Source organism: Oreochromis niloticus, linkage group LG19, assembly GCF_001858045.2.
Source record: "Oreochromis niloticus isolate F11D_XX linkage group LG19, O_niloticus_UMD_NMBU, whole genome shotgun sequence".
Taxonomy (NCBI): domain Eukaryota; kingdom Metazoa; phylum Chordata; class Actinopteri; order Cichliformes; family Cichlidae; genus Oreochromis; species Oreochromis niloticus.
In genome coordinates, this window is record NC_031983.2 from 13,502,612 (window position 1) to 13,530,379 (window position 27,768).

At 41.1% G+C, this 27,768-nt stretch overlaps 2 protein-coding genes across 10 annotated transcripts; both read right to left on the reverse strand.

Annotated features, from left to right (window-relative positions):
- Window positions 1-254: 254 nt before the first annotated feature.
- LOC100711138 (sorting nexin-14) lies at window positions 255-18,426 on the reverse strand. Of its 7 annotated transcripts, none has more exons than XM_019348828.2 (31): window positions 17,850-18,426; window positions 17,495-17,665; window positions 17,270-17,390; window positions 17,001-17,074; window positions 16,559-16,637; window positions 16,414-16,457; window positions 16,241-16,328; window positions 16,068-16,152; window positions 15,829-15,985; window positions 15,569-15,644; window positions 15,302-15,346; window positions 14,377-14,457; window positions 14,036-14,150; window positions 13,705-13,860; window positions 13,461-13,585; window positions 12,795-12,853; window positions 12,324-12,350; window positions 11,415-11,561; window positions 10,625-10,757; window positions 9,601-9,787; window positions 9,202-9,285; window positions 8,820-8,920; window positions 7,049-7,160; window positions 6,777-6,817; window positions 6,538-6,657; window positions 4,328-4,451; window positions 2,485-2,649; window positions 2,285-2,380; window positions 2,065-2,156; window positions 1,663-1,719; window positions 255-512 (listed from the first exon to the last, which is right to left on the reverse strand). In XM_019348828.2, exons 2-31 carry the CDS (start codon window positions 17,629-17,631, stop codon window positions 474-476), a joined length of 2,967 nt encoding a protein of 988 aa, XP_019204373.1. In that variant the 5' UTR covers window positions 17,632-17,665; window positions 17,850-18,426; the 3' UTR covers window positions 255-473. The 7 variants fall into 7 exon arrangements, with proteins under 7 accessions (XP_019204373.1, XP_019204372.1, XP_019204374.1 ...); XM_019348827.2 differs by having other exon boundaries at window positions 255-515; window positions 17,850-18,425; XM_019348829.2 differs by lacking the exon at window positions 12,324-12,350 and having other exon boundaries at window positions 255-515; window positions 17,850-18,425.
- Window positions 18,427-19,008: 582 nt separating this feature from the next.
- Window positions 19,009-27,768, reverse strand: LOC100696647 (heterogeneous nuclear ribonucleoprotein Q). Of its 3 annotated transcripts, none has more exons than XM_003453260.5 (12): window positions 27,612-27,768; window positions 25,672-25,828; window positions 24,597-24,715; window positions 24,227-24,334; window positions 23,967-24,080; window positions 23,504-23,680; window positions 23,115-23,250; window positions 22,531-22,736; window positions 22,240-22,389; window positions 22,032-22,153; window positions 21,564-21,889; window positions 19,009-21,090 (listed from the first exon to the last, which is right to left on the reverse strand). In XM_003453260.5, exons 2-12 carry the CDS (start codon window positions 25,814-25,816, stop codon window positions 21,065-21,067), a joined length of 1,629 nt encoding a protein of 542 aa, XP_003453308.2. In that variant the 5' UTR covers window positions 25,817-25,828; window positions 27,612-27,768; the 3' UTR covers window positions 19,009-21,064. The 3 variants fall into 3 exon arrangements, with proteins under 3 accessions (XP_003453308.2, XP_005477163.1, XP_005477165.1); XM_005477106.4 differs by having other exon boundaries at window positions 19,009-21,093; XM_005477108.4 differs by lacking the exon at window positions 25,672-25,828 and having other exon boundaries at window positions 19,009-21,093; window positions 27,612-27,764.

The window sequence follows — 27,768 nt, forward strand, 5'->3', positions numbered from 1 at the left end:
CCGGTGCCTGCCTGTCCCCTATCTGTTGGTCTGCTGCTCATTATTCATACTTTTGGTTTCCCTCAAGTGTAGGTTTTGGATTTTGTGTACTATGGATTTTTCCTTAGCCCAATAAAGGCTTTCCTTTTCTGTTTATTTCCCTGCCTTGGTCATTTGTGTCCCTCCGCCTCCACCACACCTGACAAAACTGTTAAATCACGGTCTTTTACTGTTAGCTTTTACTGCTAATAATAATACAAAGAAGACATTGTCAGTTAAATTCTGACTTTTTATTTAGTATATACTTCCTTTATGTATTTATTTTACAAATTAATGACAGATGCACCAGGAGAAACCATCTGCCTTTCCTCCTGTTGTGGGAGCAGGTATCCAGATACAGTTACTGTACATGTCAGTTATCAAAGTCTATGCGTCAGATTTAGTCTAGTGTCAGATGAGCTCGGGCATGCCAAGCATGTTGGCTCATGTTTATTTTACATCCATGGAGCCATCGCAGACGTCTCCTTCTGCACCTGCTGAGAACAAGAATGCAGGGTGAACTCAGAAGCAGATGTGTTGGTGCGGTTTGGTGTTTGATTTAAAGACAATGTGAAAAAGCTTTGATTGTTTACAATCACATTTCCATAAAGTTGGGACACTGGGAAGAATAAAAATGGAATGCAGTCACATAAAGCAGACCTAATTAAAAATAGAACATAAAAAAAAAACCATAAAATGTTTATTATGGCTTCTTCTTTGCCTGATAGAGCTTTAACATGTGATTTCTGGAAGTGTTCCTGAGACCATGCTGTGATTTCCATGACAGATTCTTTCCTGTTTTTGCCACCTGTGGGTCCAAAGATGCTATATTGATTTTCAGCATTGTCCCTTGCACACAGAGATTTTTCCCAATTCTCTGATCTGTTGATGATATTATGTACTGTAGATGATGAGATATTTAAACCCCTCACAATTTTATATTGAGGAACATGATTCTGATATTATTCAACAATTTGTAGGGGTAGTGTTTTGCAGACTGGTGAAATTTCGTCTTCTAAATGCTCTTTTTATGCCCAATCGTTTTACTGACCTCTTGCCAAATAACCTCATTAGTTACTAAATTTTCCTCCAGCTGTTTCTTTTTAGTACCTCTTACGTTTCCAGCCTTTTGTTGCCCTCTAACCTAAATGCATCCAATTAAACCATATATATATATATATATATATATATATATATATTCAAAAGCAGAAGAACAGAAATAAATCCAGATATGGGGATGGGGTAAAAAAAAATTCAACATCAGAATTATGCACATAATATTTGAGATTTTGGTGCGACAGCTAATCTTACCTCCAATTGCAAAAACATTACTGTACGACTATCCAGGTAAACGACTTTGGCATACTTATTAACGAGTGATATGTGTGTATTTCTCTACTAAAAATGCAGTTATTTAATCTTATATTCATTTAACGTTGAACATCATCATGCAGTTTCATTCATTCACTTATCCAACAATTAAAAATGATGTTGCTGATAGTTATGGACTAGATGTTTTTCATTTTTCTGTTTATTTTTTTGGTATTTTGGGGGGGGGGTTATGTCAGGATATATTCACACTCCATTCTGCAGAGGATAAGAGCCTATGGATGGGTGGGTGAACAAAGATGAATATATGTTTACCTTGTTTAGCTCTGGAAAAAGTTCCTGAATGACGATGTCCAGCAGCACATATGTCAGCTGAGGAAGGCAAAGCAAAAAAGGTAGGAACAAGATGAACATTAAGGTCAGTCATGTTTAAATAAAGATGGAAACAGGAACAGTATGCAGAACGGCAGAGGAAACTGTGTTTCTGCAAACTGCATGATGCATTGCGTACCTATTATAAGGTGTGAATGTTACATTCAGAGATACGCTGCACAGCAGGAAAATGTACCCCAAGTCAATTTCATTCATATACCCATCTGTCATATACTAGCACAGCTTTTTTTTTCGTGTCCAGATATGTTTCCTATCAGTGAAGTGCAAACATTCTGAGAAAGCACAGAGTGTGTCCTCGCTGTTTGCGCGTGTCTGTCCTTGTACCTGTTTGTTGAGCACTGGCTGCTGTAGTCCATCGAAGAGGAGGCGCACTCCTTCATACTTGGCCTCTTCTCCAATACATTTCCCCAGAAAGTCTGAAGATAAATCAAGGACAAGCCCCCAGGCGGCAATTTAAAACTCACCACTTGTCTTGTAGGTTTCAATGCCGACTACAAGTGGTCCATAAATTACAAAAGGCGACTTGGAAGAACTAAATAAATACCTGGAATATAGCTCATCATCTCCTCGAACGTCTTCTTTGCTCTCCTCTGCTTGTCTTGGGCGGAGCGAGGCGGGCTGCTTTCACAGAAAACTGAGTCTATGAGGGCAAAGATTCAGTACATGATTTCACCTCACTTAGTTTGTTTAAAGTTCAAGATTCTCACAAACACGCAGACTCTCTTCGGTTCCTTGGCCGTGTACCTCTAAGCAGGGTGATGAGCGAGACTAGCCGGTGCTCCTGGACCACTTGGTTGAGTTTGTACTGAAGATAATAATCTGTGTAGGCCTCCAGTGTGTTCTTGAACAGGATCCTGCCACCCATTAGCAGGTGGTGCAACCAATCAGGGACACGAAAGACGACTCTGCCTAAAAATCAAGAAGAAGAGAGAGAGCACTGATCGCCTACATGACCTATCTTTTTAATATACACCAGTCAGGTATATATTATGACCACCTGTCTGATATTGTATCGGTCGCAGCCCTTAAACAATCAAAGCATAGACGCTCGTACCAACAAGTCCTATAAGCTGCGAGGTGAAGCCTCCATGGACTGGAGCATATCCCACAGATGCTCAACTGGACTTACATCTGGGGAATTTAGAGGCCAATTCATCACCTCGAACTTCCTGTTGTGCTCCTCAAATAATTTCTATACATTTTTTGCTTTATGATGCATTATCCTGCTGAAAGAGGCCACAGCCGTCAGGGAATACAGTTCCCACACATGTCAAAGTAACATCCACACCAATGGCAGGATCTCTCAGCAGAACACTGCCTAAAGCACCAGACTGCTTCTGCGAGTTTATACTTGCCTTCTTGCCATAGTGCATCCTGGTGTCCGGTGTTCCCCAGAGAAGCTTCACACATACACGTGATGTGACAGAAAATGTGATCCATCAGACCACGCCACCTTCTTCCATTACTCCATGGTCCAGTTCTGATCCTCACATGCCCATTGTTGGCACTTTCAGCACTGTACAGGGGTCAGCATGGGCACCCTGACTGGTCTGCAGCTATGCAGACGCATACACAACAAACTGCAATACTCTGCGTGTTCTTACACATTTCTATCACAACCAGCAGTAACTGTTTCTGCAATTCCAGCTACAGTAGTTCATCTTCGCTCCCCATCAATGAACCAATGAGCCATGACCCTGTTGCTGACTCACCACTGTTCCTTCCTTGACTGCTTTTGATAAGTATTGACCGATTCAGACCAGGAACACACCACGAGCTGCAGTTTTGGAGATGCTCCGACCCAGCTGTCTAGCCATCACATTTTGGCCCTTGTCAAACTTTCTCAAATCCTTACGCTTGCCCATTTTTCCTGCTTCTAACACATCGACTTCCAGGACAAAATGTTCACTTACTTCCTAATGACAATCAGTGTAATTGACGTCACCTGTCAGTGGTCATCGTTATGCCCGATCAGTGTAAACTGTGTGTTTTACAATCTGTCTTTCCTCATCCCCTATTTGCCGACCTTATGGTTTCTCATTTGGTGGAAACTCAACACAGTGGACATTTTTCAATTGTTTGGCCTAATATTTCTTTTTTAGCAGCATGCACTTTCAGCCATATGTTTCATGGTTCTAGCGTCTGTCAGCTACACAGACCAAGACGGATGAAAGAATAAGACAAGCAGTGGAAATGGGCTTCCTCTGAAGGAAGCGAGGAGAGATAAGAAGAGGAGCTCAGTCATTCAAGAGGGAGTCAGAGTAGAGACGCTGCTTCTCTGCATCAAATGGAAGTAGTTGAGGTGGATATTGTGTCTATCAGCTGTTTTGGCCTTCAGGGAGAAGCCGACAGAGGGTATCTCTGCTGTGGCACAACCCAGAAGTGGTTTCACAGCAGATCCACGAATGGCACATATGGAGTATTTCATTTTAGTATTTTACCTTGCAAAACAAGTCCTTTCTGAAACACTTTCCAATAACATTTCAACCCGGTACAAATCGATCCACATTCTATGTTTAAGCCTGGAAAGGAAACATCATAAATAGTGTCTGAAGAACAGACTGCAAAAAAACAAACCTCTACTTACCAACATACATCAAGTAGTCATAGACCCCTTCAATGGTGATCATTTCCATGAAGTAGTTCTGATTGTGTCTCTTCTCTGTCATCTCTGATCGGTTGGCATTGTTTTTGAAGAGGTCATTGAAGAGCTGGGGGTGAGACACTTGCGTCAGATTTTAAGACTGAAGCTCTTTCAAACACCCACTGTCTCTATCTGAGAGCATTTCCAGTTATGAGTGACTCACAGAACTCTGTCAAAGTAAATATGTAACATCCCTATTTTTTAGGAATATATTCAGATTTTATGTTAAGTTAAGTGGACGTGTTTGTTTAAGCACCACTTGCAAAAAGCTGTTATGATCTCATCAGTTCAGCCACTGGCAAGTTCTCAGATTAAATGCCCGAGGCCTTTCTTGGCAATGTCAGACCTCATTTAAATTTTGCGAAGTGCTACTTCACAAAATTTGTTGCAAAAATAGTGCATGTGCTGATGTTTTATTCTATTGTGTCTGTAATACTAGAATCACCATTAAACTTCCTTTTAATTGAAGACAGAGGAATCTAATAAACACTAGAGGAAACAAAATATCAGCATAAACAGTTCCATCGATAGTCGATACAATCACTGTCTTTGCTTTAAAAACTTTATTTAGGGGATTATTTAATCCCCTGCTCAATTTGTAAGTTTGCTCACAGAGAGAATATCAGACCAATAAATAACTTCGTACTTGGTGGAGAAACCCTTGTTGGCAGGTACAGGGGTAAGAGTTGCTTGTAGTTGGCACCAGGTTTGCACACATCTCAGGAGGGACTTTGGCCCACTCATCTTTACAGAAACTCTAAATCCTTCACCTTTATTGGCTGCTGCTTGGCAACTCAATGTTTCAGCTCACTCCACGGATTTTCTATAAGACTGAAGTTTACAGACCAGCTAAGCCACTCCATGACCCTAATGTACTTCTTCTTTAGCTGCTCCTTTGCCGCCTCGGTGGTATGTCTTGGGTCACTGTGTTGCTAGAAGATGATGACGACCCATCTTCAGTGTTCAGGTTGCGGCAAGCAGGTTCTTGTCCAAGCATGGCCACGTTCATTGGACTCTCAGTGCGGGGAAGTCATCCTGTACCCTTAGCAGAAAAACAGCCCCAAAGTATAATGTTCACACTCCAGGCTTGACTGTGGGGAATATGGTGGAGGCTTTAGGTCATACTCCGCATTTCTCTTCCTCCAAACACAGCAGTTTAAGTTGATGCCAAAGAGCTTGATTTTGATTTCATCTTCCAACAGCACTTTCTCCCAACACTCTTCTGAATCATTTTAATGTTCACTGGCAAACTTAAGACAGGCTTGTAACTTCTTGAGTAGGGGGACCTTGCAAGAACTACGAGATTTCAATCCATTACGGCGTAGTGTGTTACCGATGTTGACGACTCTGGTCCCAACTGCCTTCAGATCATTAACAAGCTCCGCCCATGTAGGTTGGGACTGATCTACCACCACTCTCATGATCATCCTCACACCATCAGGCAAGATCTTTCATGGAGCTCCAGACCGAGGGTGATTGATGGTCTTTTTATTTTTATTCTGAACAATCGCACTGGCAGTTGTCACTTCCTTCCACCAAGCTTCCTGCTGATGGTCTTGTAGCTCATTTCAGCCTTACGCAGATTGACAGTCTTGTCCTTGACATCCTTCGACAGCCTTTTTTGGTCTTGCCCATTGTGATGGAAATCCATTCTGTTGACATTTGTGCTTTATATACATAAGTTGAGATCAGAAGTCTCGACAATTGATTTTAATCTGTGTGCCACAAGAGCAGGCAGCCAATCTCTGGGAGGCAAAATTCTGTTTAGGTTGTAGGGGATCAAATACTTTCTCCACTCAACGACATGCAAATCAGTTCATAACTGTTATGCAATATGTTTTTTTCTGGATTTTTGATCAATTTTCTGTCTCTCTCCATTAAAATGAAATTACCATAATAATTAGAGACTGATTTGTTTCTTTGTAAGTGAGCAAACTCACCAATTGAGCAGAGGCTCTAATAATCTAATTATTTCCCCACTGTATATGTGTAAAGCTCAGCTGGCTTGTGGATTTTTGACCAGACAGTTGTAACAGGAACAATTAATTGCAACTGAGCTTTAGGGAGGACTCTACCAGTCCTCAGGATTCTCCTCAGGTTACTCTTTTAAACAATGCAGACACTCAAAAAGCGATAAAGCCTCACTTGCCAACCTTTTTGTCATTCTCTGAGGTGGGACTCAGGATAGTGAGCTCAGGTCGGCTGGGTTTGGGTTTGGGAGATTCACAGGAATTGAAGAAGGACTGGATGAAAGGTTCCAGGTGCTGCCCTTTCTGGCAGAAAAAAAGCACACGTGCAAAATGTATATTGGGTAGTTATGGTTTCAAAAACACAAAGTTGAAACAAAAAGCACATCCTACATATTGTGTCCCAGAATAAATGCATGTCTCACCTCTTTTATCAGTTTGCTGGGGACCGACTTAATGATTTTCCCTGTGAAAAATAAAAAACCCTATCTCAGTGATGTATGCTTCTGTCACATTGTGCCTCTTTTCCAGACACATCTCTTCTCATCCAACCCAAGGTCAGCCTGATCAAACATTTCCACAGGCTGTTTGAAATAATCTTGCTGTTTAAACATCATCTATTTTGCACATTTGTTTAAACAAAGTGTCTGTCACATTCTCTGCAGCCAGGTCAGAGAGAATGTGCCTCATACTGTACCGAGGTTCACGTCAGGTAACATCTTGTCCAGGAACTGAGACTCCATGCTATAAGGAGACAGGAAGTCGGCCAGTAGCTGGCTGTTGCTCAGCTCTGGGTGCTGCAGGAGTTTCTGCAAAGTGAACAGATAATGAAAACACACATTTGTTCTGTAGCTGAAAATCAATCATTTATTTATTTATTGTGTATGATCAAATGTATGCAGATGCAGGTGCTTTCCTCGTTTTTAGAACAAAGCAGACTGTGGATTTTCAAGGGCTTTGTGTGGGTTTTTCTGCTTATAAAGCCTCCCAACCAAGTTTGGATTAGTGCTTACTACTTTCCACAGAACATTGCAACTTTTTAAATTAATTCCCAAGCTTTCAAAGCAGCCTCTTGGTGTGTCTTGAAAAAACTTGCAGACTTATTTCAAGGTAAGTAATCCATCACAGTGAAAACTTTTACTGCTTTTTGTGTTGTCTTTTGTGATTCTGTAGTGATGGTCCTCCAGGTGGGGACCATTTAAAAATCTTTCCTTGCCGTTCCATCCTCTCCAGGATGGGGAGTTTTGTCATTTTTCTCTATAAATGTTCAACAGTTAAGACTCAAATTTTATTCCTTGAAGTGTTTAAGGACCTTGGTAGCAACTGCACGGACTGAATTGTGTTTTATTCAGTTTTTAACTCTGTGTATTGAAAAGCTGCTCTTAGAATCACCAAATGAAGCAACGACAAAGATATTTTTCTCCCTTTACAAGAAGTGACTCAACCACTGACTAAGACTGATTAAGATGACTTTAAATGTTTCTTTTTTTCCGAAACCTAATTTGAAGTATTCTTGATGAACGCATACACACAGAAAACTACACCCAAAAACTTTTCAATAATGTGTGTGCGTACGTATTTCAAGCTAATTTGTTCGTAACCTTCTCACCAACCGCCTCCACTCAAAGTCATTTTTGTAAGACTACTTGTCTTAGAGTTTTTTATTATTTAGTTATTTGAAGAAGTTTTCACAGTACAAACCATGATTCAGCAGCTTTTAGAATCACCTCTAGCAGCAATAAGTTGAAGTAAAAATTTTCTGTATTTTTTTTAATTTATTTGAGGTTCATTTTAAAATTACACTTGATGCCCCCAGGTTATATTCAGCAATTTTACTATAATATATTTACTCCAAACATCTTATATTAGGAGCATATTTTTTAAATTAATACTAGAAAGTCATCAGGTTCCAATATATATTTTGCAGAAAATGCATAAACTAAATGCATAGTGCTAAATGTCAGGCTTTGCTATTAGAATTAACAATAGGATGCATGTTTTTGTACATTATGTTTATGATTATTAGGGTTGGGTACATGTAGACATAAATATATACATACACTACAATCATCATAGTACGATTATATAAAGAAATTATATAGCAAAATGTTAAAAGTGTAGCTACACATTAATTACATAAAGCATGATACTTTTAAAAGTGATTATTGTAGCTGATCAAAACCTGTTATATTGCCTAGGTACAGTATATATTACACCTATCTAAATGCTACCTCATTAAAAAAGCATTTGCATTTCAACATCAGAGATGGTCACACTTGCATGATCCTTTAATCAAGTGCATTTGTTTGGACTGCTGTTAACATCATAATTTCTATGGAAGCAGTAAGGCTGTACTCAATGTTTCACAGCACTTCATGGAGTCCTTTGAAAACTTTCTTTTTCACATGACTGAATATCCTGCCCAGTGCAATTCAGAAGAAAAGGCCAAGAGAAGCTCAGATATCTACCTGAAGATATTCCTGAAATTCCTCCCTCTTCGATGTCAGAAATTCATAATTCTTGGGACCAATTATTCTCTTTGAGGGCAGCTGCGCATCTGGAAATGAGCCTGCAGGTGGTGTAAGATTTCACAAAGACGAGTGTTAAAAATATGTATCTTTCTTTAACTGGAACATAACAGCCGTGCAGTTTCCAAGTCCCCAAATAATGCAACAGGGCCATTAAATGTTCTTCGCTTCTAAAATGTAACTTTACTTGGAAGTAATAATCTGGGATTTTTCTGTGGAGTCGACGATGTCATTTTCATGGGAAAATTCCTTCCTGATGACCTTGAATGAAAAACAGAGCAGTGCACAGGTGCTCTAAATCAGCATTATGTAGAAAACCTACCATGAAACTCGGTGAGCTTTGACTCGAGGACATAGAACTCCAGATATCTCCTGTACACAGACCAGTGCTCAGTCTCATGTCCGACTGCAGAGAGTAAAACAACAAGGTTTAATTAATGACACCAAAGCAAAACAGCTAGTCACACTAGTTACTGGTTACCTAATAATATTACAGATTATTTACAAGTATGTTTTATGGGGATATGTTGGTTGAGATTGTGTGCTTTTATGGGGTTTTTCTGATAAGAAAATTAAATGAATAATCAGATCCTTTTTTCAATCTGAGTTAAATTGTATAAAAAGACACAGATGACTCTAAAAACTTCCCAGCTGAAGTGGTGAGTGACTTCACTCGGATGACACTAAGTAAGACTGAAGGAAAAGGTCCGCACAGCCTCACCTGCCTTCCGGTCATTGCGCTCTACATCAATACAAAACACCGGAATGCGCTCCCTCTTTACGTCGTCATCGTAGAAATCAATGTACGGGATTGTGATGTTCCAGGCTGAGAGGTTTCGCGGGGTGCTCGGGGTGGAGGCCGCCTCCATAGGGGGGTCATCTTCCAGCACCATCATGGCTTCCTCCACCTTGAATAGAAGGAAGTGAGAGTGGTTGAGGTCAAGGGTTTGCGGCGTACACGATAGATGAACAACACGACCACTTTTATGCTGCAAAACACACAAAGTTAGAGGTCTGACTTTAATTTCTTGGAGTTCTTTTGTTCTTTGTGTATGGGTTCTTTTTACCTAACCATATAATCTACTCCTATCAAAATTACTATTAAATTGAACAGCAAATGTGAAGATCAGGGACAACTAAACAAAAAAAAGGTGGCTGAGACCTGACCACAAGTAAGGGAAGTGCAACGTATACACAGGATATCCCTTTACAATAAATGCGGAACAAGGAATTAACAGAGTAAAGACAGTAAAGAGCTGTAACAGACTGTGTTTGAAGTCACATCAATATAAATTTACTAGCTGATTTTCATTCATTCATTTAAGGTGGATATTTAGTCATTTTCGCAGGTCGTCTTTGTGGTTTCACAGAGAAACTCTTGCTCTTTAAAATCAACACAATCTACTGTAAAACAGGCAAATTCATGGACTCCACCTCAGAAAACGCCAGAACCCAAACATTGGAATTGCACTGAAAACCTTGAAGATTTGCCCATAAGGTAAAATTAATAGACTATGTGGCTTTGTTTTCTTTACTCACCAACGCCACCATGTGGGAATTACTTCAGGAGACCCTCAATATGACTTGAAGAGTCTGTTAGCAGTTACTTCTAATAAATTTGACACACTGCTTTAAATTTGACATGCAGTTTAACCCTAAAAAGCAACTATCGACACGTGAGCATTATTTTATACACTTTCATCATCTTATAATGAATGTTTAGGCCATTTTTAGATGTGCCTTACCATATCATCCTCCCCCTCTACCAGCCCATAGGATGGCAGCATGGCTCCTTCCATCGTTGTGCTCTTGAACACTCCTTTGATCTTACTGCCAATGCGGCTAATCCCAAAGGACTCGCCCCTCTTAGACGTACTCCTGCAGTTCAAACAAGGAGGCTATTAAACACGGAGCAAAGGAGGAGATGCGCTTGGCTTCAGCAAAGCGCATGCAGCTTCAGAGAGGTGACAGAACAGGGACTGCAGGGAAGAAGAAGCAGCTTACTGTATCTGTATCATGGGAGGTAAAAGCTAATCTAGCCAAACCAATGACAACGTTTAACTTCACAGTCATCTTACAATAAAATGCCTGGGTTGCTGGTAAAGCGCTGCAGAGCCACAAAAACACACACATACACACACACACACAACAAAGCACTGAGCAGTGATGAACAGATGTGTAGCTTGGAGGGGATATTTTCAGGGTGTAAAAAATGCTGATGATGATCGGTTACCTGACAACCGATAAAAAGCACACAACATCACAGGTGCTCTGTGTGAGTGCCGGTTTGCTAAAATAAAAATCACCACATGACGCACAGAGATACGCCTACTACACAAGAAGCCGAGCACAGAAAAAGTGGCTGCGGTGTCGAAAACGAGACTGGAGGAAAGAAAACGACAAATTAAAACAGGATCCCGTGCACAGACCCCACCATGCAGGCGCCCGGCTGGGACTGGGGTCACATGGGTGTGAAACTGGATAGCATGACATCACACTGAGCGACCTGTGACAGACAGATGGACCCTGACTTACTTGGGTGATGAGTGGCGGTGGGATAGCGAGCCATATGGGAAGTTTGTGAACGTGGACTGGGCATGGAGGGAGTTACAAGATGCAGGTGAAGAGCTGCCAGAGGCGGTGAACAGTGAGGACGGGGACTCGGGGCTCCAGTCCCAGGAGCTATAAGCAGAACAGGGTCACATCCCCACGGGCAAGAGGAGGGAGCGGATCGTGGATCATACCAGGGCAGGCAGTATGGTGGTCACAGAATCAGAGTGGACATACGGTCACAGACGCAGGCACGATGGTGGAAATACACAGATGGGCGTAATGGGCGGACAAACGGGCAGAGGTGGAGAAGGTTTCTTAATCGCAGGTATGGAGGGAGGTTAGCCTCGAAACTGATCACATGTGATTGTGGGCTGCAAAAGCAATTATACGCGATCCCATCTATCATTTTGAGTGGCGTAATTTATGCTGCTTTGGAAACTGCCTTTATAACAAGTTTGCTTTCAGGTGTTGGAAATGAAACAGAAAATGAGTTTTCCTTCATTTTAATTCTCTCATTTTGGATATAATGCTTTTATTAGCTTTATCTGCTTACAGGCTTACTGGTGACACATGCTATGATTAGCTCATAAAGGTCAGTTTACTCAGTGTTCTCTCTTTTTGCAGCTACAGCACACTCACCAAATAAAACATGTACTTAGGGGTGAAATGAGATGAGTGCTAAAAGATTATATATCATTATCGTAGTATCAGCTAGTGCTTATGAAACTGAAGCCCTCCTTGACGGCTCGGGCCCAGGCAGGGTACAGTGATTCTGTTAAAAAAAAGGCAGCACATCTTTAATCTTAAGTATGAAGTGTCTTTTGGAATCTTGCGTGCAGCACTACTCAGCCAGCCACTGTTCTGATCAGCACACTGACGACTTGTACTCACCGAATGTCATCCAAACTGACGCTATTTCTGGAACAATATGCACAAGGAGTTAGTGGCAGGGCCCCGTGGCCACGTACACACCACACCCCGCGATAGAAAACATGACAGTCGATCCATGGCTTCAGTTCAGTTACAGCTATACTGCAGTGGTCTAATATAACCTGCATTACATGAAAATGGGTTGCTTCTTTACAGCTTAGTTACAGTTATGTTTATGTGTGACGCAGCTGGCTCATAGCATATGCTGTCATCGTACTGCAGAGTGCTGTGGGGAAACAGGGATTTATGTACGTTTAATAGGAAAACTGGACGTGGAAGAAAACAGAAATTTACTGTGTGTCTAAAATCTTAGTTAGCAGTGAATTTGTGTTTGCGCTGTTTTCTGTTTCTATATTTTCTGAAAGTCGACCTGTGCATCATTATGCTAAACTTTTATGCTGTTACACACAAACATAACAAAGTGAAACCTACCTGCTCATTTTGGAATTTCTGGCAGGGGACTCGGCCCCTCTGAGAAGCTGCCGAAAGTACTGTGGAAAAAAGAAGGTCAATCAAACAACACATATGGAAAATCTGGTACGGTATGCAAGCTAAACTCAAGGAACATCCCATATCTATTGACCTCTTAATGCCTAAACAATAACAACCACTGATGCCCTGTTTATTTGGGAGCAAGAACAGGGGTGGCAGCTAAGTAGAAAATAATCTCACATTGTTATCCAGACACTATTCACACAGGGCTATGGCCTGCTCTGAACAATGGCTGAGCTCTGGTCCACCCAGCTGAATTCAATGAAATTGCTTCTGAGGGGTGAAATTCAGCTTGGCAGTTTGGCATAATGCCAGCGCCGGCTCATTGGCCGGTTGCGCGTCTGATATTGATGACAGGGCCGATAGCGGTTGGTAGCTGGGGGATGGAAAAATGGGTCTGAGTCAACAAATTCCAGTTGAGCTTGAGTGTAAGTATTTTACAGATATAGTTTTAGTATATCTGAGACAATAAAAATACTAAATTTAAGAAATGATCATTCACTCTCAACTAAAAGACCCATACTTTAGACAGGAAAATGGTTAAATCTGGAAATCAAGCTGGGTGACAATAGGCTTAGTGGTTTCTATTGAGGTGTGGGCGCTAACCTCATCGCTGTGGCAGAACATGGGGGTGAAAACATTCTCCAGGAGAGAGAGGACGTGCTCGTAGGCTTCAAACAAGCACCTCATGGTCTGCAGTTTCACCACCTCCGCATAAGGACCCTCAGCAACTGGGACGTTCAACAGAAACACACACGCGAGTTAGCATACTACACAGCATGCATACTCATTAAGGCAGACCTAGGATGTTTAAGACACTTTAACTTCACTAATGACTCCTGTCACATACTGTTGCGTATTTCTTCCACTATAAAGGGGTCAAAGCGGATTTTGTCAACACTCTCGTCCAAGCAGTAGGTCTCGTAGATCTTCTTCACTTCCTTGTGGAGCATCATCTTCTCTGAATCCAACAGCTCAGGGCACAGAATCCGGTCGTTGAACTCCTCTGAGAAGTTAAGAGAGTCAGACATCACAACGTCACAGTGATAGGTTAACTCTGCCACCCATGAGTGGTAATTTTTCCTGATAATTTCAGATGGGGTGATGAAAAGCTGTTGACTGACAGAACTGAGTAATTAAGGTAACAGCAACTGGATTTAGAGAAAAAATTGAATACTTGCCAACTGCGAGGCAGAATTGGAGGACATGGACAGCGCCTTCTTGCTTTAGGAAGTTCATAAAGCGAAAGAGAAGGTCTTGCTGTTCTCGAATTTCCTTCAACTCCAGCTTTAGCACCTGATACAAGGGCAGGAAAAAATGGATTAGTATACTCTATAAAGCATTGCCTGCTATATTCCTCCTGCTTCTATTAGGCTTACGCTGTCCCATATACCAGCTACATATTGTCACTAGGTTTTTGCTTAATGCCAGATGGCTTTTGTTTCAAAGGTGGCCTGCAGTTGAATTTTTTTTAGGTTTTTAATGAATTACTTCACTCTCCCAGATGAAAACAAACACTTACTGAGGGCTTTTTGCTGCGAATATCAGAGTACTTTTGTAGGAAAGGAACCAGTGTTGAAGTGGGCTCTGTGGCTTCTTCAGGCTGGAGTGAACAAGTCGGGAAAAATTAAATACACATTTAAAATTCACAGAAGATACACTCACCCCTCATTCTGTTAGGTATGCCTGTTCAACTGCTTGTTAACAGGAATATCTAATCACATGACACAAACTCAGTACATTTAGACATGTTTAAAGCAACCTGCTGAAGTTCAAATCGAGCATCAGAACGGAGAAGAAAGGAGATTTCTAATACAGTGCTAATACAGACTGGGCTATTTCAGAAACTGCTGATCTACTGGGATTTACTCCACACATCCATCTCTAGGGTTTCAAGAGAATGGTCTGAAAAAGAGAAAATATCCCATGAGCAGCGGTTCTCTGGGTGAAAATGCCTTGTGGATGTCACAGGTCAGAGGAGAGTGGCCAGGGTATGCAGAATAGCATCTCTGAATGCACAACATGTTGAACACTGAAGCAGATGGGCTACAGCAACAGAAGACCACACAAAGATTCACCAAAATTGGACAATAGAAGATACAAAAGACAGTATCTGGTCTGATGAGTCTGAATTTCTGCTGTGACACTTAAAGGGAAGGGTCAGAATTTAATGTAAACAGCATGAAAGCATGGATGCATCCTGCCAATAACTCAGACAGGTGGTGCTGGTGTAATGGTGTGGGGATATTTTCTTGACACACACTGAGTACTGCTGCTGATCATGTCCATCCAACAAATGACCCAGCCAACAAATCTGCTTTATGCATCAAAAATTTGAAGGAGTTCAGAAAGCAAAAGAGTGACCTGACTTGTTACTAGAAAGGTGAACCAAACAGAGTGACTGGTGAGTGCAAATGACAGCCAGTTACAGTCCAGTATATACTTACAGGTGAGTTGTCAATGAATATCAAAATTAAATGATTCGCTGTGTCCTGAAATTTAAAAGAAATACACAAAAAAAGCAGTCAGTAAGTTTCAAACTCAAGTGTAGTGCTGTAAGTAATGTTTTGATCTGTCTTTTATTTGCATTCTCATAATACTGCACATTAGCGCTGTTAAAAGGACTATAAAAGAAATATCCTGTTAGACTGGCAAAAGCATCCAAAGACACGTTTAAGGGAAAAAACAGCTTTGGATTTCTATTCTACACTCACAGGATCAGCCAAGTAGTCCATTGAAGGAAGGAAGACAGAACCAGCCAAAACTTCCCTTATCAGGAGTGTAAGAGATCTGAGAGAATGAGGAGATACAGAAGCAGGAAATAAGAGAATGAAGCAATAAAGACGTAGTGCTGCATAGTGTCACAAATGACACTATTCTCATGGTAGAATCATGCTGTGCATTCATGTTGTGACTTAATTGGGTAAATATATGGTTGCAGTGCATGGGCTTTACTTGCAGAGCAGTCAGTTACCTGCAGTCTGTGGCCTTGGGCGGCAGGATGTAAGGGAACAGTATCTCAGTCAGCTTCCTGAGGTAGAGAAGCTCATCTCTGCGACTGCGAAGAGCCACGTGGAGATCAGGACCATATTCCTCCAGGGCAGCTTGTTGAAGATACTCTATGTTTTTTACTGAAAAGAAACCAAAAAACATTTTTTATGATAAAAGAAAAATAAATAAACAAACTGCTCTGTGTGATTATATCTGCCATACCCTTCTGCCTTGCTTTGCTAATAATTTCAATGTGCTTCATGGAAACTTTAAGGAGCTTTTTTGTGATGAGAGATGCCACATCCACCTAAGAGAGAGAGACAAGTTTATCCAAAAATGATGAAAACCAGGTCAAAACATTCAAAGTTTTTAAGTTTACAGAGTCTAAGTTTCACCTTCTGGGTCCGACGAACCAGCACAGCTGCAAAGAAACGCAAGGTCACTCTCAGCTCGTCGACAAACGCCTCGTCGTCTGTGATGTCTCTGAAAGGAAAAAGAAATCTGTCCCCTCATTTCACAGGACACAACACAGTTTGAACCTCGGAGGAAGGATACAAGAAACTCTTACCTATACCAAGGATATACAAAATTTTCCAGAACAAGCTCTAGAATCTAAAATAAAAACAACAGATTTCATTGTGCCATAATTTGATAGATTAATTTAATGTTTATTTAATAATAATAATAATGTGTTTAACTAATATGCCTATTACCTCTGAGAGTGAGGCATCCACTTTAGAAGGAATTTTCAGGTCAAGCCATGGCTGATAGTTTTCCAGTAACAGAGTCGGTCTATAAATATGATCAAAATTGAAAAAAGAAAGGAATGAAATAGAAAAAATTCAGTATCATCAGCAGAGGAAGACAGAAGAATCCAGTCTGACCACTAGATGGCACTGCTAAATCTCCCATGACCTAATAAGTAGGTAACTTTATTGTTGTCAACCCAGTAATGAGGTTATATATATATATGTATAGCATATGTAGTAACACAGTGATATGGACTTAGTCACAGATAATCTGTAATCTGTGGCGTCAGGCATTAAGCATTGATTATGCTAAATATATAACTGCTGATATAAGGTTTCAATAAAACACAAGTCAGCTTCTGTCCAGTCTACGACCATTGCACAACAGCATAACCACGTCACTCACCTGTGCCTTTTGCACTTGATTTTTCCACAAACAGCACAGCTGTGGCCCAGCGGAAACAGCTCCTGCTGGTACGACTACAAGATAAAGTCAACAGCAAAGAGTATGAACTGCTGCTGCTTTTGTGCCTTTTTATTCATCATCATCAATGTATAAGCAAGCAACGGCATGCTTCCAACAAGTGATAGACATTACATATATTTTTATCAGCTGTGGCACTCAGAGTGTGGAGGCTGTATCCTCCTAATTTGTCCAGTTAAATTCTAACCAACCTTGATTTTTGGTTTAATGGAGACTAAGATGTTAGGCAGCAGAGACTCAGGCCCCAGGGAGCAGTAGAAAGTGACGACTCCAGCCAGGAACGACCAAAACACCATTATAATGTGAATATATCTGTAGTAAAGAGGAGGTGTGAGGTATAAATGAATAAGAACATGGTAAACTATGAAGTGAAATGAGTGGGCTGCAGGTTTGCCTATGGAGACTGAACTAGTTACCTGTTCAAAAGCACAGTGGAGAGAAGCAGGACCAGCAGAAGGAAGCAGAAGACTGGATATTGTCGACCAAGCTCTCTGAGCCGGTCCACCTTTACCCTGCGTCTTAATTTCTGCAGATAAGCCCGGATGCATCCCATCTTTGTCTGTCAACACCCACCCTACTGCATATTACTGTAAATAAATAAAGGTCGCATTACGAAGTGGCTGCAGGCTACAAATAAATAAGGGCGTGTAGTAGGAAGCACGAGCTCCTTACTCAAAGTCACAGTATTTTTTATTTAATTTTTTAAAATCTATTGCGCTTAACATACGTATCAGGTTGCACTGATATTAACATATCGACTCAAGCACTTACTGTAAGTGTACGGCGGACGATATGGGCCATTTTTCACTGTAGTTCAGGCGCGACACCATAATGAATTTGCAAAAACAAAATAAATACATAAGCAGGTTGCCTGTGTGCAGGATCAGCGCAGAGAGCAGAGCCGCGCACAGCTGTGAGCCACAGCAGGATTAGTGGCAGTTACACAGCATCATTCGTGCGTGGACCGTCCTAAAACTCTGATAGGTTGCCGTTTTGGTTAATGGCCGCGGTCCTGTCACGGGCATAGCTGTCCATTGAGAAGCAGCAGCAGCGGTGGTGGTTGGTGCCTCGGTTGTCAGCGCTGGAGACGTGTGATGTCACCTCCGCTGCGCTCCCAGCAGCAGTAGCTGCTACTGGCTCCTGTAGTTTAGCTCTGAGGTAACGGACGTGTCCGCCACATATTCCCCTTGAAATGAAACCCACGCCAAGGTGCCCGGATCAAGGAGACGAGTCCCGGAGCGGAGTGGTGCTCACTGGAGCGGCCATTATTTGTAGTATTGTCACATTTAACGGACTCGAAGCGCAGCACCTTACAGTCGTACTCTGACCGAAGAAACTGCACAGCGGAACATGGGAAAATTGCGTTTTTACGTTTTTTTTTTTAACGTGGACTTAAATTGGGTTAACCGGCAAATAGCCCTCCTACAGTAGCTCCATCACTCGCGCTGACCTACTTCCAGCTAACTGACACAAAGGCGTTTAGAGCTTTTAACATCAGGCTGTAGATTACTGTAATAGTAACTATACTAACACAGTATTGTTACATTTGACGATTAAATGCAATAAATAGTGTTGAATTTATTCAAAGGCACTAATACTGCGCATGTATGCCTGTCCTATAAATCTAATATTATAAGCCTTATAAATCATATACACCATTATACACATACAAAACATACATATATAAAGATGAAAAAAAAATACAAACTGTAGCACAGTAGATCTTGTCTATTACATACCCCCACTGCGCTCGTCAACCCGTTTAGGAAAATATTTATTCAAAATCTTGCATTTAAACATGAAACTTTAATGCAAATCTTATTACATGAAATTTAAAATACCAAAATCCAAAATGATCGACTGCTTCCAGTTAATAAAGTCCTTGCATCTCATGAAGGCTTTTGTTTTAATCAAAAGAGTAAGACACAGATAAAAATCAAAAACTTTATTACAAAAATAAGTTACACTCACCTCCATTTTACAGTATAAAACAATTTATTTGCAGGAATGCAAAAAACGTTGTTGGCCACCAACAATAGTTTAAAACTGCTAACATTTTTTTTTTCTCAAAAGGTGGTTGTTATGATTTTACTGAGGGAGTTAACTGTATAGAAAACTGGGATTGAAGAGCAGTTTCCTTTATGCTATACCTGGAAGTAGAAATCGTTCACTGCAGTATCCCTTCTACCACTGTGAGACCATGATCCCTCACCAAATCATAGCAGCTAATGTTAGGCACACATGCTCACTGGCTGGGCAATATGGCAAGTCAGTCATCCAATAAGATTAACTCCAGAGATCTTCTACATAGTTGCTGTACTGGGGAGGGATCATTCGAGATTAACACGATCTTATAAGAGGAAGGATTGGATTAGGCTCTTACATTATTCTGATGCTGTCTGAAAATGTGTTGTATTGATATAAAAACAAACCCACTGGAAGAATACAGTGGCACAAAAGGGACACTGCAGGGCTTTATTTTTGTTTGTTTTTTTTATTGTTTTTTTTTTAAATCAAAGGCAGTTGGATGCCCGTGATGTTGAAGCCTTTACAAAAGTAACATTTTCCGAAAAACTATACAACCAGTAACTACATACTCTGAATAAGCAAGGCAGCTAATTCAGTTCAAAATAAGATAAAAGCAGGGCTTGTTCAGACTCATCATATGAGATTGTTTTGCATGCCCGGTGTGACTGTTTGCAGTCTGCAGAGCTGCAGCTAAAATGACTATATTACATTTAAGTACATCGTTTTTGCGCTGCAGCTCTTGTGCATATTTTGTATGAAAACAAGCCCTGCTTTCATCGATATAGTTTCCCTATTTACAGTACAGGCCGGGTAGTTTAGTCCTCTGTACTGAGGTAGTCAACCAACCCTTTAAAGACAAGTTCTGAAAAGAACCACTTTCCTGGAATGCCTGACTTATCCATGCCAGGTGGGTACACCCTAAAACCCTGCAAATGTTCTCTTTCAAACATCCAGATCAAACAATTAAGATTAACATGGATATTCCGACAATAAAAATTCCGATTAGCACAAAAATATACAATAGCATCAAGCTCCTTTGAGCCACTTCAAACCTAAGAACTTAAAAAGTGCAATTTCGTCATTAATTAAAAAAAAAAATAAAAATGGCATGTTCAGGGACAGGGAAGGGGTAGATTGTAAGGGCAATTCATAGGTCCCGTCTAGGAACAGGGACTCAGCAAAGAGGCTGTGGCAAGTATTCAGACTCCTCCAGTTATTTTATAAGGTGGCAGCTTCAAAACAAAAACAAAAAATGAGCCCTTTTCAGACATGCGCTATTCTCCAATAATCTGAACATGGTGGCTTCATTTGCATGAGCACCCAGGTCACTTTTCCATGAAAGTTGCATTGGTAAGCTTACTTGGTTGGACCTAGTAACAAGTCTTTAAACACAGCATAACGTTGAACTGTACTCAGTAACATTAACGGATGGGCACACCCAAGATTGACAGTTCATGTTCACTCTCTAAACTGCTCGGCTCACTAAAGAAAGTGTTCAACAGCAAAACTTGCCCTATGCCATCTTATCTCTGTTTGGTTTCCGATTATTAAGACATTTCTTCACGATCCATAAAAGATTAATCTCTTACTCTGCATGGAAAACCTTAACAGCGCAGAGAGCGCGAGCGCTCAAAAACGTGGTTACATTTCGAGTCGATGCTGACAAAATCTGTTGCCATAAAGTAACAATTCTTTTGCATGCATTATCGTAGGCATGATGAACATTAATGTAAAAGTGACCCATGTCTGATTGACATAATGACACCACTAAAGAGATTATAGTTATGCATTATCCCATGTCTGAAAAGGGCTAAAGTGAGTTAAAATATAGAGGAGGGGAGATGCTTCTTCTGTAAGGCTGGAATATCATTGGACCTTTTTCTCATGCTTGTTGTTTCGACATCCATTGCAGCTTACGGTGTAACCCCACATATCAAGTCAGTATCCACTGTGACAGGTCAGGACCGCCCTCGGCCCCGTTTCCCTGCTGGACCAATAAGAAAGAAAGATGAAATTAGCACAGGAAACCAATGTTGCACACAATTGCCATAAATCAGACATTTAGACCAGACATCAGACATTCACACCAGTAGTCTTGTCACTTGTGTGGGCCTCAGCCAGCCTTAAAAATTCTATGAATGACCCTCTCTGCTGGAAAACAAGCTGACTGGCTGCTCTCAAAGATCCCACCAGAAAACTGGAGCCTTAGAATAAGGCCAAGGTCATTTGAAGATAATCACCCTCAACTTTTCACAACTATAGCTGCTTTCATTTTCTATCCATCAGTTGTTTCATTCACGCCACTGCTCTTAACTTTGTGCTTTAATTTCTTACCCAATGTCAGAATACTTGCTTACAGCAAACCGAGCTTAAATGTATTTTTTAATTTGAAAATAAAAAGCACAAAGTAAAAATGTGGAGGTGAGGTGGGTGGTCACACAGGAAAACGTCATTAACCTCTGATTGTTCCGAGGCCTCCTCGTTGGGAGAAGCCCACTCGACCCCTTGGTGTGATAGCACCACGGCCCCTGGTCTGATTGGCACCGCCACGGAGTCCTCCTCTTGCTCCTCTTCCTCTCCCAGATGCCTGGAAGTCCTCATAGCCATAGTACGGGTCATCGTAGCCGCCCCGGTAGTTGTGGTAATTATATCCATAGTAATCGTAATAGTCTTCATAGCCATAATAATCAGGCGGATAAGAATAACCTCCCCTACCGCCTCGTCCTCTACCTCTTGTTGGTGGTGGCATGTGGGGGGGACCGTAATAATAGTAATCATCATACCTGAGGGAGGATACAGAGTTCTCATCAGGAAGCCATCATGCCATATAACATAATTTTAAATTTGACAGTTTTTCGCTATAAAGGTTGTTGGATTAATTACACACAACACAAGCCTAGTTTCAATTGCAAAGTTCTTGCTTACATTTGTGTTTTAGCGGCTTGTCTCTGGGCTTTACGCTCTTTCCTCTTCTGGTCAGGTGGCTTGGCAAAGACAATTTCAATGTGCTCTCCTTCGAGGTCTTTGCCATTAAGATCAGTCAAAGCCTGTGACGTGAAATCGAGAGAATAGTGAAATACCATTCATACACAAAAATCACAACAGGTTAAGTCCAAACAGCTTCCCCTCATACCTTCACAGCACTTTCTCGTTCCTCAAAGTGTATGAAGGCGTAGTCTTTCAACTTCTTCACTCGCTCCAGCTTGCCGTGTTGGCTAAAGGTCTTTTCAAGTATCTCCTCTGTAACAGTGCTCGCCAAGTTTCTCACAAACAGCACCTTGACCTGGGTAAAGAGAAGCATGTTTTGTTTATTCCCCATGCAGAAATGCAGTGCAAATCCAAACAAATGCACAAGACGAAAGAGGTTGTGCGTGCAAATACACTTAAGGTTACATTGCTGAGGACTTTTCGTCCTGTGCCTTACCTTGGCCATGACCTCCGGGTCTGGGTCCTCAATGGGATCAGCCCACTCCACTGTGACCAAATTTCCCCAAACTTTGACCTTGCCACTCATTAGTCGGCGCCGGGCCTGAGCTGCCGTCTTGTGATCTTCATACTCAAGGAAGCAAAAACCTCGATTCTTTTTCTTGTCATCTGGCTGGTGGTACAATATGACATCATTTAGACCCTCTGTAAAGATGAGAAACAGGAGAGAGAAGTGTAGACAAAGAAGTTAAGACAAATGTTCTATGGAAAGCATAAACCTGAAGCCATAAATGCTTGATTCAAAACATGAATTGATCAAAATTAGAGAAATAAAATTTGAAAAACAAAATTTTCTGCAGTTTGTGTCCATTCAGATCTTAGCGGTAAACCATCAGAGTAATGTGAATCACTCAAGTACAGTCATGAGATCATCATTTGGACCAAAAAAAAGTTTTAAAAATGCTAACTGGACAAGCTACACCTGCAAATGTGCAAGGTGTATCCAATCAAATACACAAGCGAAGCGAAACCCATTCCAAGACGGATAATGGATGGAAAAGGTTAAAAAACAGTTTGACTCACCTGTTACTTTCGCAAATTCTTCAACAATCTGCTCTTTCGTTTTACTCTTGGGGATGGAGCCAACAAACAGTCTATTATTGGCCACAGAGATGCACACTCCAATGTGTTTTCCTGGTCGAATTTCATTGTTGTTGCACTGCAAAAAGACGCAGGATAGTATAAGAGGAAAAAATATATAAATAAAAGGAGACAGTCAAGTCTAGTTAGGAGAGCCTATTGCAACTGGTGGTGATGCTTTAAGATGCTTTTTCGCCACTGACAAACATGAGGCACACGCATGCTGCATAAATATATTCCTTTATTCTCCAACTGAAAACTCCCTTTTGTTAAAACAAACCCATAGAATAACTAATTTTCTGGTCATAATTAGAGTATTACAGTAGACCTACCAATTTGACAGCCTGCTGTGCAGCTTCTTTAGTGCAGAAAGTGACAAAGGCATAGCCTCTGTTCAGGCCACTTAGGGGATCCATCATCAGGCGCAAGTCCCATATGGGCCCAGCTTTCTCAAACAGTGGAACCAGTTCATCCTCAAAAAGATCTCTGGGGATTTTTCCTACAAAAATCTGCCAGGTTGACAGGAAAAGGAGGTGTAGCGCGTGAGATCAAAGTACTCATTTAAGATGTGTGGTATAAAGGGTAATAACATTGTAGTAAATGGTATCCAGTCAGGTCTTAGCGGTAAACTATCAGTGTAACCAAGGTTACTACAGCAGTGAATAGTTTCATCATTTGGACACCATAAAATAAATGACTGCACTTCATACAATCAATCTCAGAACACATATATAAAGGTGCAGCATTTTAAACGAATAAATAAACAATGTAAAAGGACAAGTGATTGTTCCATACCTCTGTACCAATGGTGGGTTGTGCCCCTGAATGAGCAGACTCTGGTGGGGGACCACCGTACTTCCTCTGTCCTGTTGTCACATCAAGTGTGTAGCCAGTCCTCTCTAGCAAAGCCTAACAATAAAAAAAAGAAAGAAAAAGAGGGGGAGCAGAGACAAAATTATTGCATTTTTTGGGCCCAAAAACATTCATTATTCAATAGTGTCCAACGAAGCATGAAATCAGTTTGAGTGATTTTTAAATGAACCATCAGTTCTCACTTTGATTTTGGCTTCATCTGGTCCTTTGTTGGTGTCTGACACTTTGGTCCCTTGTTTCTCTCTCTGTCTGTACGTCTTCATCACGCCACAAAGAAAGGCACTTTTGTTCTGAAAGAAACAAATGGGATCAAACAGTAATTAAAAAAAAAATATCAATTTCACTGTCAAATATTAATATATTAACTTTATCCTTCAATATATATGAGCAGGCAGAAGGAACAGGAAGCTTAATGACAACTAAGACCTATAGTGTAGTTGCACATTTCAACATAAATACTATTATTTCATTACACTAGCACTCTGATTTTGACTTTGCATTGAGGTATTCAAAATTATGTAAATAGCACCAGCAGCAGCACCACATGCATACCTGAACATGTGAGAGGTCGCTGTCCTTGAATTGCAAAAGGACTTGGAGAGCACCTTCCTCGTTGAATTCTTTCAGAGCCTCAATCGCTCGATCATCTAAATCACTGTGTGACACCAAACCTGCAGGTTGAACGACACACACACATACACACAAATAGTGAGCTACTAATAAGGGGAAAAAAAAATACAAAAATGATACATAATTGACAAAAGTGCAAGAACCTAAGTGAAGTATTTAAATGGGAATGATTTTGTGCAACCGATATAATGGATGAATAATGACTTGTACAATTAGGAGTGAGGAGTGGGACGAGCATGATCTAATAGAGCCGTATTCAGTAGTCAGGCTGTACTTTACTCCTCAACCAGCAAATTTTTGCAGAACTAATCACAACAGATGTGACAGTGCAACTCGATATGCTCATGCCCCTCTATACTGTGGCTGGGAGTTTCTAATGAGCCAGTCTACATTCTCCTTTATGGAGAGGCCGTCACCTGTCCCAGGCAGCCATATACCAGACAGCTGCTGCCATTGTTTCTGCCTCAGTTCCATCTGGCTGAAAAGGCCAGACCAGTACTTTTTCTAGATGTGGCCAACCAAACAAATCCTAAAATGACCCCCCCCCAAAATTTGTCATTACAGTTCATCCCTATTTGATCTTCTACTAAAAATCAACAGTTATTTAAGCTGTAGCTAGTGTCCCATTTAGAAACTGCTCTGCTATAATTTTATGGGATGCAGAGAAACCTCACAGAAATTAATAGCAATACTGAATAGGCTCATCAAAAGACTCCCAGAGAGAGAGAGGGAGAGAATTCATTCGCCCTGACACCAGTGATCATGCAACCATGTTGGGAATGCAAATGCTGCAATCATTTACACATTTTCACTCTGGTAATGTGTAATTTAAAATTCTGTAGCACTGCAGTACCCATTTTGGTAGGAAACCACAAAAAGTTGCTTCAGGATCCCAATTCCCCCATTCAAAAATGTGATAAAATGACAATACATGCAAGAAATTGCTAAACATAAAGATTTGCATACTGAATATGCAAGAGTATTCATAGTGCCTTACCTGCTAGGTAAATTTCATCTAGTTTTTCAGCAACTTTCTGTGGTAAACCAGCTTCTAATAAAGTCTGGAAGTGCTCAGAATGGGTAACTGCAGAGGTGTCCATTGGTTCTTCTGGACCATTTCCATTAATATGTTCTGTGGCCATGTCTCCAGAAATCTGTGTAAATGCAATGAGCCAAATTAATCCTGGGTCAAGGGCAACAATTGTGATGTGCTCAAAAGAGTGTGAAGTCTCAGACTTGTCAGGAAAATCATTTGGGGGGAAAAAAATCACTTCACCAATTGTAATGTTTGCTGGAGTGCAACTTTCATACTAATAAAACCCAATTATAACAAAGGAGATCCTGACATGTGCTGAACCAATTATCATGGTCATGTGCTCCTTCACAGTCTGGAGACTTTTCACTATCTTGACTTAGCACTCAGCTTGAACTAGAAGCTCCAAAGCCTGATATAGGCTGTGTGACACTGTGTGCAATACATTGGGTTCAGGACAAGCACATACCAAAGACTTCACCAAAGAATTCACCTCAGCTGCATATTACATATATAGATAATAAAAAAGAAGGGGGGAAAAAAAGGTTTAACTACGAAGTTCGTGGCCATGTGGCAGTATTTTCATTCTGGTTTGTTCTGAGCTAAAAAAGTTGAGCAAACGGAGCCAAGTTTACGCGCTAACGCCCGAATCTCAGTCTTCTCCTGTCTGCTACGGTCTCTAAATTACATGTTAGCTTACCTTCTCACTGCTGACTTCAGCACAGGACAGATAGCTGATACACGTGTTCCATCAGAGAGAGTGAACCCCGGTTTCCGGTGACTGACCAATGAACAACTATGCATACTTTAGCATTTTGTTTATACCTTTGCATCAACTATTGTTACACTGAACACAAACACTCTAATAATCGTGTTAATGACCAACCCAAACACTGCCTCCCATTCCTTTGTATGGATAGATTTTGGGGTACTAACAGCAGCAATCGACCTGCTCACTGGTCACAATGTCTATCCGGCAACGGCAGACTCAGCAAAAACGTGGACGGCAATCTTATGTTTTGGCCTAACATTAACAGAAGCTCGTATTGTCCAGTCGATGTGCTATACTGACTGCTAATCAATCTCGTATCGGTAGGCACGTGCTTTCTCCGTGGCAAAAACCTTTCTACTACGCTAAATCCACGAGTGAAACCCATTTACAAATAGATCTTAAATTTTTAACCCATTCACGTTATCAGTTTTGTGGAAATTAATTACCCCCGCCGTCTCCCCTCAAACTTCTACCATAATGTTAGGTTAGGTTAGGTTTAGCGGGGAGGGACCGACTCGCACACGTTGAAGCTAACTAGCCAGCGAGCTAGTTTGCACAGCTAATGTTTCAGCAATCAAGCTAGGGGCATTAATCGGGACAATAACATGAGGTGCTTGTGTGCATTTACTATGAACACAGCTATAGTTATTCTTTAAGTAGGCAATGCACATATGTGTTAGTACAGTACTAAGGGATGATCGCCGCTTCTTACCAATATAACCGGCCTTTGCCAGCTAAGTGCTGTTAGCATACAATGACAATGAGCATGTCATTTTCGTGATCTGTCAAAATGGGTTAGCCTATGCTAGCATGCTAATTCGAACGGAATTTCAGTGAGGCCATTGTTACAACGTCATTTGTCGATGAGGACTTAGCCAATTGACAAAGCATGGCTTTTTAAATACAATTAGATCCAACGTGGCCTTGGAAGCTAGAGGATTAGCCTGCTAAATGCGTGGTCTGTCAACGTGCCGCCACATAGGAAGAGTCCATTTTCAAAAAGCCGGTCTGGAGAACTCGTTCCCAACCACCACCAGTTTCCACATTGTTTGAAACAGCACCGCACGATTCACACTTTTTTAGCACTCAATTAAGCAACAATAACGTTATCAATTACAAGCATTCGCCCTACCTGCCGCTGGCACACCAACGTGTATGGTGCTGATTATTTAGGAAGATAAATGTGATACTGAAAAAGAGAGAAAAGTGTAAAACTCCCGGCACTGGTCCGGCTTCAGTCATTCACTCTTGATGATGTAAAATGGCTGCCACGTTCACGCCTCGAGTTT